General features: G+C 48.5%; 1 protein-coding gene across 2 annotated transcripts in view; it reads right to left on the minus strand.

The window, feature by feature from the left end:
* The window catches only part of LOC140741230 (integrin alpha-5-like), a 101,626-nt gene that overhangs the window by 15,399 nt on the left and 68,361 nt on the right, over window positions 1-17,866 (minus strand). For both annotated transcript variants that reach the window (XR_012102036.1, XM_073071193.1), the window contains exons 14-22: window positions 16,513-16,558; window positions 15,505-15,606; window positions 13,855-13,910; window positions 9,844-9,998; window positions 8,901-9,038; window positions 4,924-4,991; window positions 2,272-2,419; window positions 1,120-1,200; window positions 494-573 (exon numbers count right to left, since the gene is read on the minus strand). Coding sequence is in view for 1 of the 2 variants with exons in the window: in XM_073071193.1 (XP_072927294.1) it covers window positions 494-573; window positions 1,120-1,200; window positions 2,272-2,419; window positions 4,924-4,991; window positions 8,901-9,038; window positions 9,844-9,998; window positions 13,855-13,910; window positions 15,505-15,606; window positions 16,513-16,558 (874 nt within the window). In the remaining variant the exon portion in view is untranslated. The remainder of the gene's footprint in view (window positions 1-493; window positions 574-1,119; window positions 1,201-2,271; window positions 2,420-4,923; window positions 4,992-8,900; window positions 9,039-9,843; window positions 9,999-13,854; window positions 13,911-15,504; window positions 15,607-16,512; window positions 16,559-17,866) is intronic.

The following is a 17,866-nucleotide window of genomic DNA, read 5'->3' on the forward strand; positions in this document are numbered from 1 at the left end:
ACAAGCCTAAAGGCACATACCACTAAATCAAGGACAGTTTCTACCCTACCATTATCAGACTCTTGTACAGTAAGATGGGACTCTTCAGCTCACAATCTACCTCATTGACTTTATTGTCTATCCGCACTGCTCTTTATTTTGCATCGAGTCTGTGCTGACCATCTATACTAATCCCATTTTATTCTCCCCAGATTCTACCCCTCACTTCTACACCAGGGATAATTTACAGTGGCCAACTAACCCACCGACCCGCACGTTTTTGGGGTGTGGGAGGAAACTGCAGCACCCCCATTCACAGGGTGAACGTGCATTCTCCACGCAGTCAGTGCCCAAGGCCAACATGGAACTGGGGTCTCAGGAGCTGTAATGCCATGCAAGGCCCAGGTATTTCCTCCTGAACTAACTATATCATCAGGCTGGAGAAAGTGAGATAGGCAGGAGGTCCGTGCAAGTTTCTTTGGTGGCTTCACCATTAACGTCACCCTGGGCATACCTGCGGATCTGGAGCTCAAACTCGATGAACTTCTTGTCATCGCGCAGCTGATGAACGGTGAAGCGGAGGCCCCCTGAGAGCTGAGGGAGAGATACGGTTAGATCAGTGACAGTACCCCCTCCTCTTCCTGCGATCCATCCTCAACAGGAGTGCTGACACATCACAGTGACCAACATCCCTCTCCCAGAGAGGAAGGAAGGAATGGCTAAACGTCCAAATTTAACCTCCCAAACTCTGTTCTACTCTCAGGTTTGGGGAAGAGCCAGGTTTTCCAGCTCTCTGGGCAGTGGGATTGCTCTGTGATGAGGTAAATGGTTGTCAGCAGCTTGTGGCCTGTAGGGATTCCAGACCAGTCTGGCAGAATCCCACCCTTCCACCTCATCCCCACCATCCCAAGCTCTTTCCCAAGAAATCGTTAATCCAACCCCACAAGCAGAAACTCTGCTTGCTGCCCCTTCTATCTCTGTCCCACCATTCCTGTCCACCTCCTCACATCCAGTACACACCGCGTTCCCTCACCCATTCCCACCTCCCTGCCCCCTCTCTCCACTCCCAATGCACATTCGAGGACAAATCCGTCAGCCTCTCGCCCCCTCCCCCTCACACAGCTGTTGTGCCACACTTACGTTGGTCCCAGGCTTCATAGGGTTTCCCAGGATACACACCACAGTCTGGTTGTCACAGGTACAGCTGAGCATGGCCAGGCCCTGCAGTTGGACAAAGAGGAGGTTAGATGATGCCAGGCTGGAAGCCCGGGTACAGACTGAATTACTCTCGGGCTGTAGCAACAGCATCATGGTGTCTGAGAGGAGAGGAGGCAAGGTCACCAAGCCCTGACAAACACATAGGACTGAACAAGGAGGTTAAGAGGTGAACGTGTAAAAATAAAATGATGAGCTGATCACACACTCCCAGGGTCAGACACAGAGTGAATCTCCCTCCACACTGTTCCATCACACACTCCCAGGGTCAGACACAGAGTGAATCTCCCTCCACACTGTCCCATCACACACTCCCAGGGTCAGACACAGAGTGAGTCTCCCTCCACACTGTCCCATCACACACTCCCGGGGTCAGACACAGAGTGAATCTCCCTCCACACTGTCCCATCACACACTCCCAGGGTCAGACACAGAGTGAATCTCCCTCCACACTGTCCCATCACACACTCCCAGGGTCAGACACAGAGTGAATCTCCCTCCACACTGTCCCATCACAGACTCCCAGGGTCAGACACAGAGTGAATCTCCCTCCACACCACACCATCACACACTCCCAGGGTCAGACACAGAGTGAATCTCCCTCCACACCACACCATCACACACTCCCGGGGTCAGACACAGAGTGAATCTCCCTCCACACCACACCATCACACACTCCCGGGGTCAGACACAGAGTGAATCTCCCTCCACACCATCCGATCACACACTCCCAGGGTCAGACACAGAGTGAATCTCCCTCCACACTGTCCCATCACACACTCCCGGCGTCAGACAGAGAGTGAATCTCCCTCCACACTGTCACATCACACACTCCCGGAGTCAGACACAGAGTGAATCTCCCTCCACACCGTCCCATCACACACTCCCAGGGTCAGACACAGAGTGAATCTCCCTCCACACCGTCCCATCACACACTCCCAGGGTCAGACACAGAGTGAATCTCCCTCCACACTGTCTCATCACACACTCCCAAGGTCAGACACAGAGTGAATCTCCCTCCACACTGTCCCATCACACAATCCCAGGGTCAGACACAGAGTGAAGCTCCATACTTACCTCGTCCCGTACTATTCCACTGAAATGTGCTTCGGGAGGCAGGAATACATACAGCTCGGCCTCATACGCCCCTCCTTCACCCTGATTCCTCGCCTCAAAATTCAGTGTCAGTGGATTTTCATCACCAAAATAGACAGTTTTACGATCCCTGCAAGGAAGCATAGCATTACGTTGAGCCGGGTGGGCCAAACCATCACAGCACTTTCCCTACAGACACCTGGAATTCACAGCCAGACATTACACCAGAAGGCTGCTTGTAAAATGAGGTCACTGTTGTAACGTAAGCAAACCCAACAGTCAACTGGGCCCACAAGGAGCAGGAGCAGTGGGAACCTCTTCATGATTTCTGTGGTTTTACAAGGAGGACATGCTGCCCTTATTTGTATCGTAAGAACTCTACCATCCCCCAGCTCAGTAATTATACCGCCAGAGGCTCAATACCCTCTACAAGAAGTTTCAACATACCTCAGATTTAAATGACTGCCCTAATCCTGTCCTCTCATTCGAAGCCTTCCCACCGATGGAAATATCTCCCGGATGACACAAGGGTTGGGGGTGTTGTGGATAGTGTGGAGGGCTGTCAGAGGTTACAGTGGGACATTGATAGGATGCAGAACTGGGATGAGAGGTGGCAGATGGAGTTCAATCCAGATAAGTGTGAGGTGGTTCATTTTGGTAGGTCAAATTTGAAGGCAGAATATAGTATTAATGGTAAGACTCTTGACAGTGTGGGGGATCAGAGGGATCTTGGGGTCCGAGTCCATAGGACACTCAAAGCTGCTGCACAGGTTGACAGTGTTGGTAAGAAGGCATACGGTGCATTGGCCTTTATCAATCGTGGGATTGAGTTTCAGAGCCGAGAGGTAATGTTGCAGCTATATAGGACCCTGGTCAGATCCCACTTGGAGTACTGTGCTCAGTTCTGGTCACCTCACTACAGGAAGGGTGTGGAAACCATAGAAAGGGTGCAGAGGAGATTTACAAGGATGGTGCCTGGATTGGGGAGCATGCCTTATGAGAATAGGTTGAGTGAACTCGGTCTTTTCTCCTTGGAGCGACGGAGAATGAGAGGTGACCTGATAGAGGTGCATAAAATGATGAGAGGCATTGATCCGGTGGGTAGTCAGAGGCTTTTTCCCAGGGCTGAAATGGTTAACATGAGGAGGCATAGTTTTAAGGTGATTGGAAGTAGGTATTGAGGGGATGTCAGGAATAAGTTTATCACACAGAGAGTGGGGGGGGGGGGGTATGGAATGGGCTGCCAGCGGCGGTGGTGGAAGTGGATACAATAGGGTCTTTTAAGAGACTCTTAGATAGATACATGGAGCTTAGAAAAATAGAGGGCTATGCGGCAGGGTAAATCTAGGCAGATTCTAAAGTAGGCTACATGGTCAGCACAACATTGTGGGCCGAAGGGCCTGTAATGTGCTGTAGATTTCTATGTTCTGTGTTCAAGTCACCTCAGCATCTTACACGTTTCAATAAGGTCACCCCTCATTCCGCCAAACCCCAAAGAATACAGATCTAATTCCTTTAGTCACTCATGAGAGGGCAACTCAATCACCACTCTGTAGGAAGGATATGACTGCACTGGAGAGGGTGCAGAGGAGATTCACCTGGGATGTTGCCCGGGATGGAGCGTTTCTGTTATGACGGAAGACTGGAGAGAGCAGAACTGAACACAGTACTCCAAGTGGGGTCCTGAAGCCTGACAGAGGCGTACAAAATTATGAGGGGGTACTTAGGGCAGATAGTGAGAAACCTGTTGCCAGTGACTACCATTGGGGAGGTGGTACAGGAGCCTAAAGATCCACACCCAAAAATTTAAGAACAACTTCTTCCCCTCCACCATCTAAGTTTTGAACCGTTCACAAACCCATGGTTCATTATTCCTCATATGCACGATTTACTTTATTACTTTCTTATGTCTCAGACTGTGTGGTGGAAGTTGGGACTCTCACGTTTAAGAGGCATCTAGATGAGCAGACAACACAGTCTAGGGGTGTGCTGGCATAGCCCAAAAGTGTCACCACACTTCCAGTATCAAGAGCTCCTTAACCCTAACCCCTACGTCTTTGGACTGTGGGAGGAAACTGGGACACCCAGAGGAAACTCACATGATTACGGGGAGAACATACAAACTCTTTAGAGGAGACAGCAGTGGGAATAGAACTCCAATCAGTGATCACTGGTGCTGTAAAGCGATTGTGTTATCCACTACACTACCTTGGTACATTTTATGCTGTATTACTCTATAAACCCTTGTAAAATTCCCAGCCCACTGATCACAACTAGCCCTTGTCACATTGTATGCTCTGGTCTTTGATTTAATATTTCTCTTGGCTTTCTTTGTTAACCATAGATGGTTCCTCTTTCCCCTGTGGTCTGATTAATCTCTGCTCAGTGTTATGAACCAGCTGTTTAAATACCTGCCGTTGTTTCTCCACTGACCTACCAACCCCATCGACTCCAGACACCGGTGTGGGGGCACTGCTTCAGGACCCTAGGTATCCACCCTCAAACACAGTCCTGAGTTCTACCACGCTGGGATCACTGTCTCATTTCTCAGAAAGATTTGCTGTGCTTGCCAACTTTTTATTCCTCTGGCCATGTCTGCAATGAACGCATTCGCCTTGTAAAAGATTTGCTTACCCCTGTACGGAGAGATGCAGGTCTGGAACACAGATGTTGTCCTCCCCACAGTCGAGCTGAATCTGGGCCTGATTAAAATCCACAAAAGAAAGACGTTATTTGGTGTGTTGAAAGAGTGAAAACTCTGCCCAGTTCCTGCTCCATTTGGGACTGGTTTCAGATAAAGCAGAGGCTCCCCATCCACTGGGCCGGGCACTGTCCAGAACACCCTCAGACAGGGGCTGAGCCAGAACAGAATGCTGGAAACACTCAGCAGGTCAGGTAGTGCTTGTGGAGATAGAGGGAGACAGAGAGAGATTTATAAATAGGGAGAGAGAGGGAGAGGAGAGGGAGATAGAGATGCAGAAGGTTCAGAAGGAATGGGGTAGGAGAGGAGTGCAATCGTGATAGAGGATTCAATAGTTAGGGGAACAGACAGGAGATTCTGTGGACGTGACAGAGACTCTCAGAAGATATGTTGCCTCCCAGGTGCCAGGGTCAGGAATGTCTCAGATTGGTTCCATGACGTTCTAAAGGGGGGGAGTGAGTAGCCAGATTTTATGGTAACATTATAGAGCCGATGACTTAAGTCGGAAAAAGGATGAGGTTCGGAAGAAATAACATTGGGAGCTAGGTAGAAAGCTGAAAAGGTAGTGATCCCTGGATTGCTGCCTGTGCTATGACACAGTGAGGGTAAGAAGAGGATGATTTGGCAGATGAATGCATGGCTGAGGAACTGGTGTAGGGGAAAGGGTTTCAGATTTCTAGATCATTGGGATTTCTTCTGGGGTAGGTATGACCTAGTTTGGCAGGGGGATGGGAGCCAGAGTGGTGGGTCAGAGAATGGGGCTGTTGGTGTACAGGTAGATGTTGTGTGTAGAGAGACTGAGGAAGGAGAGGCAGTTGACAGGGTAAAATTGCAGTCAGTGGGATGGATTGAAGTGTGTCTATTTAATGCAGGAAGTATCTAGAACAAGGGAACAAGGGATCTGGTAAATGGAACTATGACATTATGGAGACGTGGCTGTCACAAGGGCAGGAATGGCTGCTCGATGTTCCAGGCTTTAGAATGTTTCAAAAAATACAGGGAGGGTGGGAAAAGAGGTGGGGCATTGTTAATCAGGAATAGTTTCATAGCTGTAGAAAGGGAGAATGTCATGAAGGGATTATTCACAGGGTCAGTGTGAGCGGAAGTCAGAAACAGAAAGGGGGCTAGCACTCCATTGGGAGTATTCTACAGACCCTCCCCCCCAATAGCAAGAGAGACCCTGAGGAATAGATCAGGGGGCAGATTTTGGAAAGGTGCAAAATGAAGCACTTGCGTAGGCTTCTGGATGGTCTGGCCCATTGAGACAGGGAAAGGATGGTAGGGTGAAGAAACCACGGTTAACAAGAGAGATGGACCATTTAGTCAAGAGGAAGAAAGAAACTTACTTAAGGTTTAGGAAGCAAGGATCAAGCAGGGCTTTAGAGAGTTAAATGGCATTCAGGAAAGAGCTGAAGAATAGACAGAAGAGCTAGAAGGGGATGAGGTGTCCTTGGCAAGGTGCTCTAACTCCAGCATGAACTGTTCCAAGCACGGCTGCAAAAGGCAGAGGGTTGGGCCTGGGACTAGCAACCTCATCCTGTAAAAACCCAGTGTTACAGAAACACCAGCAGAAGCTCTAAAGGCCTCGTCCATGAGAGAGGAAGGATACACAAAGAAAAAGGGCTATACCTGGAGACAGCGTGAAAGACCAGCCCAGGACAGGGGACTCTGGCGAGCTACTGTCAGTAGGGGTGATGGGGCTCAACTTAACCCTAACCAAGTTGTCCTACACATATGTGAAGACCTGGAGGATGACTAGAGTAAGGGTAGGACTGATCAGGGATAGAAGAACAAACATGTTCCTTGAGTCAGAGGAGGTAGGGGAGATAATTAATGACTATGTTGCTTCAGGTTTCACCAGTGAGAGGGACCTTGACGAATGAGAGGACAGCGTAAAACAGGCTGATATGCTGGAACATGTCAACGTTAAGAAAAAGGATGTGCTGGAACTTTTGAAAAAAAACGAGAATCCCCGAGGCCAGACAGGATATACCCCAGGATACTACAGGAAGTGAGGGAAGAAATTGCTGCACGTTGGGCAATGACCTTTGCATCCTCACTGACCACAGGAGTAGTGCCTGATGACTGGAGGGTGGCAAATGTTATTCCTTTGTTCAAGAAAGAGAGCAGAGATAATCCTGGGAATTATAGACCAGTGAGCCTTAGGTCAGTACTGGGCAAACTATTGGAGAGGATTCTTAGAGACAGGATGTACGAGCATTTGAAGAAACATAGTCTGATTAGGGAGAGTCAGCATGCCTCATGAGCCTGATTGAATTCTTTGAGGAAGTAACAAAAACAAATTGATGAAGGTAGAGCAGTGGATGTGGTGTATATGGATTTTAGTAATATGTTTGATGAGATTCCCCATGGTTCATTCAGAAAATCAGGAGGCAGGGGATCCAGTGAAACTTGTCTGTGTGGATTCAGAATTTGCTTGTCCACAGAAGGCAGAGGGCGGTTGTAGATGGAGCGTATTCTGCCTGGAGGTCAGTGACCAGTGGTGTTCCGCAGGGATCTGTACTGGGATCCCTGCTCTTTGTGATTTTCATAAATGACTTGGATGAGGATATGGGAGGGTGGGCTAGTAAGTTTGCAGATGACACAAAGGTTGATGGTGTTGTGGATAGTGTAGATTACAAGACAGTTTCAGGATGCAGAGCTAGGCTGAGAAAAGGCAGATGGAGTTCAACCCAGAAAAGTGTGAAGTGATTCACTTTGGAAGGTTGAATTTGAAAGCAGAATACAGGGTTAATGATAGGATTCTTAGCAGTGTGGAGGATATCAGGGATCTTGGGGCCCACATCCATAGATCCCTCAAAGATGCCATGCAAGTTGATAGGGTGTGTTGGCCTTCATTAGACGGATCGAATTCAAGAGCTGCTATGTAATGTAGTTACAGTTCTCTCAACTTTGGGGGCTTTTTCACACCTGGAGTTAAGAGGGTCCAGGACAGGTTCTCTGAGATAGTGACACCCAGGAATTTAAAGTCCCCTTCCCCTTTTTACACCTTGCCTTGCTGTGTATGACCTCTGTTCTTTCTCATTATAGGAAGAATGTGGAAGCTTTAGAGACGGTGCAGAGGAAATTTATCAGGATGATGCCTGGATTGGAGAACATGTCTTATGAGGATAGATTGAGCAAGTTTGGGCTCTTTGGAGCGAAGGAGGATGAGAGGTGACTTGATAGAGTACAAGATGATAAGAGACATAGATAGAGTAGATAGCCAGAGACTCTTTCCCCCGGAGTGGAAATGGCTAATACAAGGAGGCATAATTTTAAAGTGACTGGAGGAAACCATAGGGGGGATGTCAGAGGTGAGATTTTTTAAAAACACAGAGAGTGGTAGGTGCATGGAATGCACTGTGAGAGGTGGTGGTAGAGGCAGATACATTAGGGACATTTTAGAGGGAAGATGATAGATATGGATGATAGAATACTGGAGGGCTATGTCAGAATCAGAATCAGATTTATTATCACCGGCATGTGACATGAAATTTGGTAACGTAGCAGCTGCAGTTAAAAAAAACATAATAATAAATAAACAAGTAAGTCAATTACATGTATTGAATAGATTTTTTAAATGTGCAAAAACAGGAAATACTGTATATTAAAAAAAAAGTGAGGTAGTGTCCAAAGCTTCAATGTCCATTTAGGGATGGGATGGCAGAGGGGAAGAAGCTGTTCCTGAATCGCAGAGGGAAGGGTTAGATTGATCTTTGAGTAGGTTAACAACATCATGGGAAGAAGGATCTGTACCATGCTGAGGTGCTCTATGTCAACCCTTGTGACTTGTTGCTTTAATAATACTCATTACAGATGGTGCCAAGATGACAAAGGATGGTTGAACCTCACTTTAAACTCAGCATAATCCCATTCACCCAAACCTCGCTGAGGGGGAAGGACATACCTTTTGTACCAGGGAGTCACTTGTCGAGTAGCTGAGGATTGGCTGCAGTCCGTGGTCATCAGTGGGGTTTCTGGGATCCAGACTGAAGTTCAGTCCTATGTGTATCAGTGAGAGTTTATCTCGAAATTTATGTTCTTCCTGCCGATGAACAACAGGTTATAAATTTCACTGGTGAGAAATTCAAGTTGATCTTCAACTTCAAAACTGGAAATAGTCATGAACTCTTTGTCATTCAGCATGGAAACAGGCCCTTTGGCCCACTGAGTCTATGCTGGCCATCAACCACCCATCTACACTGATCCCACTTTATTCTCCCCGTGTTTCCATCAAATCCCTCCCTGATTCTACCCCTCACCCACACACCATTATAGCAGCCAATCAACCCTCCAACCCACATGCCATTAGCACGTGGGAGGAAACGGGAGCCGACGATCTCACAGGGAGAACGTGCAAACTCCGCACGGGCAGCATCAGAGGCCGGGCTCGAACCCAGTTCTCTGGAACGGTGATGTAGTGCTTCTAGCCACTGTGCAACTCCCCACAGCTCTGAAATCAGAATGCGGTCACCAAAACGATGCAGAATCCTGGTGAAGTGTACATATCGGACCCAATGCGAGCAGGTCCTGAGCTTGTAACAAGTTGCCCGGGGATGCAGTCAGATCCGTGCTGAGGGGCGTGGGCACCAGAGGGACTGCAGCATTGACAGAGGCCACTCAAATCGCCAGACCACAAGCAGATGACCAAAAGGTTTTGAATCAAAATAAGAAACTCTTAAGAACTTCAGACTGGGTAAGGGCTGCTGCCAGGGTATCATGGACTCAGAGTTGGAATTAGAACAGACTGTCATTCGGATTAACAGGAATAGACCGGCAAGGCTCCCGTGCCTGTTGCTGTTGCAGGAACCGTGACCATAAGTGAGTGCGGAGCAGAAACCAGCACTTACAAGGAGATAGACCTTCAGGTCTCGGCAGATCTCTGCCTGCCCATTGATGATGGTGATGTTGTCCTGATACAAAGGCTCCTGGGAATGGAGAAACAGCACTCGCTTTATGGCACCCTTCTGCTTCAGTTTGTCCAATTGCAACTCCACCTTAAAACCTGCAGAGTGAAAACCAACAATCAGAGATGGTGTTCGAGTGAAAGGAGGGAAGTGAAGAAAGGGGGTAGAGGGGGTTGGAGGAGAGGGGGAAAGATGGGGGAGGAGAGGGGTGGAGGAGGGGGAGGAGGAGTGGGTGCAGAGGGGGAAGGAGGGAGAGGGTGAGAGAAGGGGGGGAAGGGGGGAGGGAGAGTGGAGGGAAGTGGAGAGTGGGGGGAAGTGGAGAGAGGGGGACAGAGGGAGACAGAGGGGGGGGAGAGAGTGCAGGGTAGGGACAGAGGAATGCATAAGGTATGGTAAAGAGAGTGAGAATGTAGGTATCTGGGTAGGCCGGATGTGAGAGTACAGGGAGTACAGGGCAGGGTGGGAGGCTGGTGTGGAGACAGGGAAGGAAGAGGTTAGAGGTGGGGAAGTCATAAGATATTGGAGAAGAATTTGTGGACTACGTCAGGAATTGCTTCTCAGGTCAGTAAGTTACAGAACCTACCCAGTGACAGACTATTTTAGATTTTGGTTATTTATAAGGAGGATGGGCTACTATGAGATCTTGTGGTTAAATATCCCCAAGGAAGGAATGATCACAACCTGATAGAATACCAGATAAAGTTTGAAGACCAACACCACAGGACCAAACCCAGAGTGTCTCCAACATAAATAAGGACAATTGTAATGTCATGAAGGTGGAACTGTTTATGGTGGACTGAAAAAATAAGCTTAGAGATGGGTCAGTGAATGAACAGTGGCGGATATTCACACAGCTGCTCCATAACACTCAGCAGGAATTTATCCGAATTAGACAGAGGGATTCCACGACAGAGAGGCACCATCTGTGGTTAACATTAGACTTGGTCTCCATTGTTAAATTGAAAAGCAGGCATATAGAGTGGCAAGGACTGGTGGGAGACCAGAGGATGGGAACACTTTAAAATCCAGCAGCAAATGACTAGAAATTGATAAGGGAGAAAATACATTTTCAGAGAAAAATCGCATGCAACATCAAAATAAAGAGTAAGATTGTCTGTGGACACACAAATAAGAAGACAGCCAAGGTAGGTGAGGGAACTCAGGAAAATGAGACTAGTAAATTAATAACAGGAATGAAAGAAATGGGAGCTATGTTAAATCAATATTTGCGCTGGCCTTCACTGCAAATACCCACAAGATAACAGATGGGCTCATTTCAAATAACAGGGAGGAACCTGTAGAAATCCCAACACAAGAGATGACATGTCAGAGAAACTTGGGGGATAAAGGTGGACAAGTTGCCAGGACCTAATGGACTGCACCCAAAGATTTAAAGGAAGTGACAACTGCAGAGATAGTGAAGCCATTGGTTAAAAAATGTTGGTACCAGACAGGGTGGTTTGAGTATCTCAGAAACTGCTGATCTCCTGGGATTTTCACGCACGACAGTCTCTAGAGTTTACAGAGAATGGTGCGAAAAACAAAAAAACGTCCAGCGAGTGTCAGTTCTGCAGCCTGATAATGAGAGAGGTCAGAGGAGAACAGCCAGGCTGGTTCAGACTGACAGGAAGGTGACAGTAACTCAGATAGGCGCGTATTACAGCAGTGGCATGCAGAAAAGCATCTCTGAATGCATAACCCGTCAAGCCTTGAAGTTAATGGGCTACACCAGGTTCCGCTCCTGTACCTAATAAAGTGGCCACTGAAAGCTATAAAATACGCATGAATATACGTATTTATTTCTCATTGTAATTTATAGAATTTTTATAGCACTGTGCTGCTGCAAAAAAAACAGATTTCACAACATATCAGTGATAATAAACCTGATTCTGATTTGGATTCTCTTGCTTAAAAGAAATCTGAAGGCGGTGAACTACAAGCCAGTTAATTTAACATCTATTGTTGGCAAGAGGCTAGAGGCAACAAGAAGAAATAACTAATCACTTAGAAAAGCTGAGTTTAATCAAACCTGTCAATATGGTATAAGTAAATTTGTTTGAATTGTTCGAGGGTGTGACAAGGAGAGCTGATAGAGGGGAACCTGTAGATGTAGCATACCTAGATTTCCAAAAGGCATTTGACATGGAAACACATAAAAGACTGGTGCATTACTTAAGAGCCCAAGGTGTTGGAGTGTGTTAAAATGGATTGAAAACTGGCCTCATGTGGAAAGTAGAGGGTTGGAATAAATGGGTTCTCTTTAGACTGGACTGGAGGGACATAACTAATGGAGTTCCTCAGGAATCGGTTCTTTGCCTAAGGTAATTTACATAATGACCCAGTGGAGGGAACAAAATGTAATGTTTCCAAATTTGTCAATGATACAAAAGTAGATTGAAGGGCATGTTTTAATGAGAACATTGTAATTCTGACAGACTGGGTGAGTGGGCAAATGACTGACAAACAGAGTTTAACAAGAGGTCATGCATTTCAGTGAGGGGAAACAAAGGGCAGATTATTATCTAAACGTAGAGAGACTGCAAGTGAGTGACGTGCGGAGGGATCTTGGTGTTCTAGTGCACAAGTCACAAGAAGTTAGCAGGCAAGTCTGACAAGAGAGTGGCTTGTCGGCCTTTGTTGGTGAGGCTGCACGCTGTTTTGATCCCCTCATCTAAAATAGGACATGGGAGCATTGGAGGCAGTCCAAAGGAGCTTCACCAGGATCATTCCTGGGATGAGAAAGGTTGTCCTAGCAAAGGACAGGCAATATGGGACTATATTCCCTGGAGTTTCGAAGAATTACCTTATTCAAACTTATAAAATCCTCAGGGGACTTGACAGGGTAGACATTGAGATGTTTCTAGCAGTGGGAGAGCCACAAATAAGGGGATGTCTTTACAAAATAAGTGAAAACTGAGGTTTGCAGAATTTTCTTCTGTCAGAGGGGGGTGCATCTCTGGAATTTACTGCCCCTGCCTCTCCCTGTTCCTATTTTCTCGTGTTCCTGTGTGGCATTGGTATTGGTTATTATTGTCACCTGTACTGAGATACAGTGAAAAACTTGTCTTGCATACTGTTCATACAGATTAGATCAATGAATCACAGGGCATTGAGGTAGAACAAGGTAAAACAATAACAGAATGCAGAATAAAGTGTCACAGTTACAGAGAGCGTGCAGTGCAGATAAATGATCAAGTGCAAAATCATAGCAAGATAGACTGTGAGGCCAAGAGTCTATCTCATTGTACTAGGGGACCGTTCAAAAGTCTCTATTGACAGTGAGAGAGAAACTGTCCTTGGGCCTGGTGGAATGTGCTTTCGGGCTTTTGTATCTTCTGCCCGATGGGAGGGAGAGAAGAGAGAATGTCAGGGTTGGTGACACGGCTGACTGCTCTCTGCTCCAGTCTGCAGCTGGATCTACTTTGGTCAATGTGTGAGCCTGGTGACTCAGTGATCACTTCCTTCCTCACTACTAATGCCACCTGCCCTCCGAGAATCCCTGCCCTCTTGCCCTACAACGTCCCCCTTATCAAGGGCCAACTCACTGTGCATCGGATCTAATGCATGCGATGGCTTCCGGTCTCTGTGGGCTCAGCAGAGGTCCCACTGTTAGGGAATGTGACCCTCACACACCACCCTGGCCCAGGGGGCAAAGAAGGGAATTGTTACCATGATACTCACACAAGCTGAACAGTCCCACCAGCTTGCTCTGGAGGTACAGTCATACAGACAGCTGGACAAGTGATCGGCCATGTTGTGGGACAGGCTTTACTGGGTGTCTTCAGTGTTGAAAGAGGAAGGATTCTCCAACCTCTCATCCAAGAGCAGCCCCACTGGATCTGAACCCTCTCCCTTCCCTCAGCTCACCACCCCTGCGTTTGACACGGCCACTCGCCCCTCTCTGTCAGCCTGTCCTGTTTAGGTACATCACCGTGACACGGCCGTCACACTCACCGATCGAGTCTGGCACGTGTTTCCCAGACGCACTCAGGCAGAAGCTGACGTTGATGCTGCGTGAGAGAAGAGAGTGGTGATATTATACACAAGCACTTCTGGCGGCCCATCCCGGAGTAGCACTGGCAGGCAGGCCCTCAGCAGCTCCCAACTTGCTCCAGGATTGCTTCTCACTGCATTCGTCAGCTGCGCACTGACCTGTACGCATTCAGGAGTGTGAGAGTTAAAGGGACAGAGTACCCTGATATATTCTCAACCTCGGTCAGTGCTGGGCTTTAAGCCATGGCTCATTCTCGAGCCTGCAGAGTAATGTTATCCTAGGGGCCTAGGGAGCAGGCTCCAGCCCCCTGGCCAGGCTGGGAGGAGGAGGTTGGCTGAGAAGAGGACAGGCCCTGCTAGCACTCTCCTGCCTGACAGGACATGGAGCTGGAGCAGGAGGCCATCCAGCTGCCTGCAGGCAGTGGGAGCCCAGCCAAGTTGGAGACAGGACAGCTGATGAGAATTACTCCACGTGTCCCAGAGGGAGGCTGAAATGTCCAGCGGCAGAACTGGGAGGCCGTGGTTTCAGGATCCGTGAATGGGAGGGAGGGAGCTGACAGATCCCACCCCACACTGCTGGCTGAGAAAAGAGCAGACAGCCTGATAGCAGAGATGGAGATGGGTGGTGGGCAGATGTAGTATGAAGGGAGTTGTGTGTTCCCAGAAGCCAGGGTACTCTCCCTACCCCAGCCCTGCCCACCTGACGCTGCAGCCAAGAGCGGGCCCGAAGTGTGCTCCCCCCAACCGGGAAAAGCGGCTTGCAGACCGAAGCACTGCAATTCCTTGTCAGACCTGCAGCAGCCAAGAACCCTGCCTCTGGAATTCACTTGTTCAGCCACTCTGGAAGATGATCAACCTCGTGACCTGCTCAGGAACTTATTAGATTACCCTGACCTGGCAGCTTTTGTTACAGGCATGGGAAACGTCAACTGCAGTACAGCCTTCTGGGAGGTGGAATGGTTACAGCACCACAGACCATTCAGCCCATTCTGCTCGCACTGGCTCTCCAGCAGAGCAACTCATGAGTTTTTCCCAACTCCCCCATGCAAACCTTTCCTAACCATCCATCTCTCCACTCCCCTCCAGAAGGTCACAGTGGAATCTGCCCCCACTGCATCCTGAGGAGCACGTTCCAGGTCCCAACCACACACTGCGTACAAACCTCTGACCTCATGTCAGTCTTCATTCTCTGACCACAACACCCCCACCAGTGAGAGCAGTTTCCCACTCCAGTGTACTCTGAGGCCCGTGATCTCCTGTTACGGACTCAAGCGTACATTGGAAGTTTCAACCATGACGGTCAAGGTCACATTCACTAGCCTCAGGACCATTCCAAGCTGCTGCTGATCCCTGCCACATCTCTCGCTTTGTGGCATCTCCAAACTCCAAGGAGAAGAGCAAAAGAATTCTACTTGATAATACACAGTTCGAAGACGCGGTCGTAGAATTAGAACAAGAATAGCATGTGGGCAAATGGGATGAGTGTGGATGGGCAAGGAAAGGTCAGTATGCACACAGTGGGCCACAGGGCCTTTTGCATACTGTACCATTCGATGGCCATTCAGCTCTACAGGGGATATACCATTGGGACTGGCTGAAAACTACACGTACCATGTGACATCAGTGTTGTTCACTGTGCAGGCCTTCTCCTCTGGGTTGAAGACAGAAGGCGACACTTTCAGCGTGGCACTTGCACGCACAATAGGCCTGGCCCTGGACCAAGAGACAAGAGCATTAGTTCCTGAAATGGTTGCTATGGCAATGATGAGCAAGCTTGACAATCCTGAAACAACATGGGTTTGCTGACATGATGAGAATTGACAGGAACTCATCACAACACATTTTGCTTACATATACCAGTAGGATGCTTAGCAAACCCACTCCCTAGGGACAAGAAACCTTCCTCATGTAAATGAGGAAGTCCTATTCCCTGGCACCTGACAGGACAAAAGCAGCAAGGCCCCAAATCCTGGAGACATTTGGACCAGAGACCCAAGGGGTTGTTCAGAAAGGAGACACGTTGATGCTAAACAAGCAGCAATTTCCATCCCAATGCAAGGTCCCTGTGTCAAGCAGAGACCTGGAGAGATTTGGGGTCTGTAAGGCTATGACTCGTTCCCAAGCTAGCCTGGGAGTTTGAGAGGAGGGAGATGGCAGTGCAGTGGGTGAGGGGCCTGACGGCCAAGAGCAAAGGCAGCCCATGGCTCCCTGATGTTGCTGCCGCTTTCCTCAGAGGGAATGGAAGGAGATCTCCTCCACCTGTCGCACACACACCTCACCCAGACTCATCTCAGTTGTAAGCCAGAACCAGATTCAGTGCTGACCTGCACAGTTGCCTGGCAGAGCAGTGGGTGCGTGGTGCTGGACAGCGGGAGCGAGGAACATCTCTGACAGGAGCTGGACTGGTTCTGTTCACCAAGTTGGGGAAAGAGGAAGGGAGCCATGTTGTGGGGCAGAGGAGCTTGCCTGGCAGTCAGACACTTCCACCTTCTCTAGATGAGCAAGAGAAAACCTGTGTCAGGAAGCCAGACCGTGCACAGGGTCACACCTCGAGCTGATATCGACACAACGCAGCAATCTATAGCAAATATACTGAGCAGGCCATCTGCACGTTCTTACCTGTAAACCACAGCCCGATCAACACCAAACGCCCCCACAATTACATCTGAAAAACAGAAATGTAACTGAACAGAACGGAACTACGAAGGGTCAGCCCACTTTAGTGTTTACACTTCACTACAGGCAGTCCGGGGTTAAACCAGGATACAGGAGCGTGAGTTATAACAATAATGGAAACACGGCTCAAAGGTGGCCAGGTGGTGACAGCTCAGTTGCTGTTTCCAGATGAGAAGGGGAAGGACACTACAGTGTTGCTAGTTTCACCCTGACCATCGTGCAAGCGCTGAACAGAGAGCACCACTCTCCCTGTGACCATGTGGGCTTCCCCCAGGCACTCTGGTTACCCCCCACATCCCAAAGACGTGCAGGCTGATTGTCAGTATGGACTCAATGGGCCAAAGGGCCTGTTTCTGTGCTAGGTGACCCAGAATACCAGAAGCACAAGTATAATGCAGGGAACTACGTCAACGATGACGTCTATTCTGCTACTCCCCCATAAAGTGGGCGGGAGGAGGAGAGTTTACAATCCAAAGAAATACTGAAGTGGATACGTAGAGGTTTTATGAGAATGGGGAGGGAGGGGTCTTGGTTTCAAGAATAACATGAACAAGTGGGGAGGACGATGGTGCTACTTTTCCCCATTACAACTGTCCAAAACCAATGGCTTTGACTTTAATGTAGAAGGGTGCAAGAAAGAATATTTTTCCCCCAGAGGAGTAGGATTGGATTGAGGCACACACTGTCTGAGGTGGTGGTGGAGCCACCACCTGTACATTTAAAATCCATCGAGACGAGCACTTGAACCACCAAGGCAGAGAAGGGAGCGCCAACTGCTGGGCATTGGGATTGGTGTAGGTGGGTAGCTGACGGTCAGCATGAAGATGGTGGGCTAAATGGCCTGTTTCTGTACTGTGGATGTACACTAGTTGCACAAAGTAGCTCCACAGATTAAAACAGCCATAAAAAGATTTACCTCTAGTACATGACAAATGGGAAGTAACAATGTTAAATCCTGATGCTCGGTTAGAACACACACTGCACTGCGCACAACTCATCTCTGCTCTACAAAAGTCAAATTGAGACACTGGAGAACGTGCAGAGACATTGACATGGCTGAGAGCTAAACGGGGAAGGGAAGAGTGAAGAGCTAGGGGCCCTTTTTTCTGGGAACACGAACAGTGAAGGCATGACTAGAGTTTTCACTGGCTGGGCCCATGTCAGGACGGTGAAACACAATGACATGAACATCGTTACCTAGGAACTCAGGTGAAATTCTTTAACCAGTGAGCAATGAGTCTGTGGTACCCAGTCCCATGGAGAGTGGCTCAGGTAAATGACATGGGAGCGTGAGGAG

The sequence above is a fragment of the Hemitrygon akajei genome, chromosome 18 (genome assembly GCF_048418815.1).
Source record: "Hemitrygon akajei chromosome 18, sHemAka1.3, whole genome shotgun sequence".
NCBI classification, from domain to species: Eukaryota; Metazoa; Chordata; class Chondrichthyes; order Myliobatiformes; family Dasyatidae; genus Hemitrygon; species Hemitrygon akajei.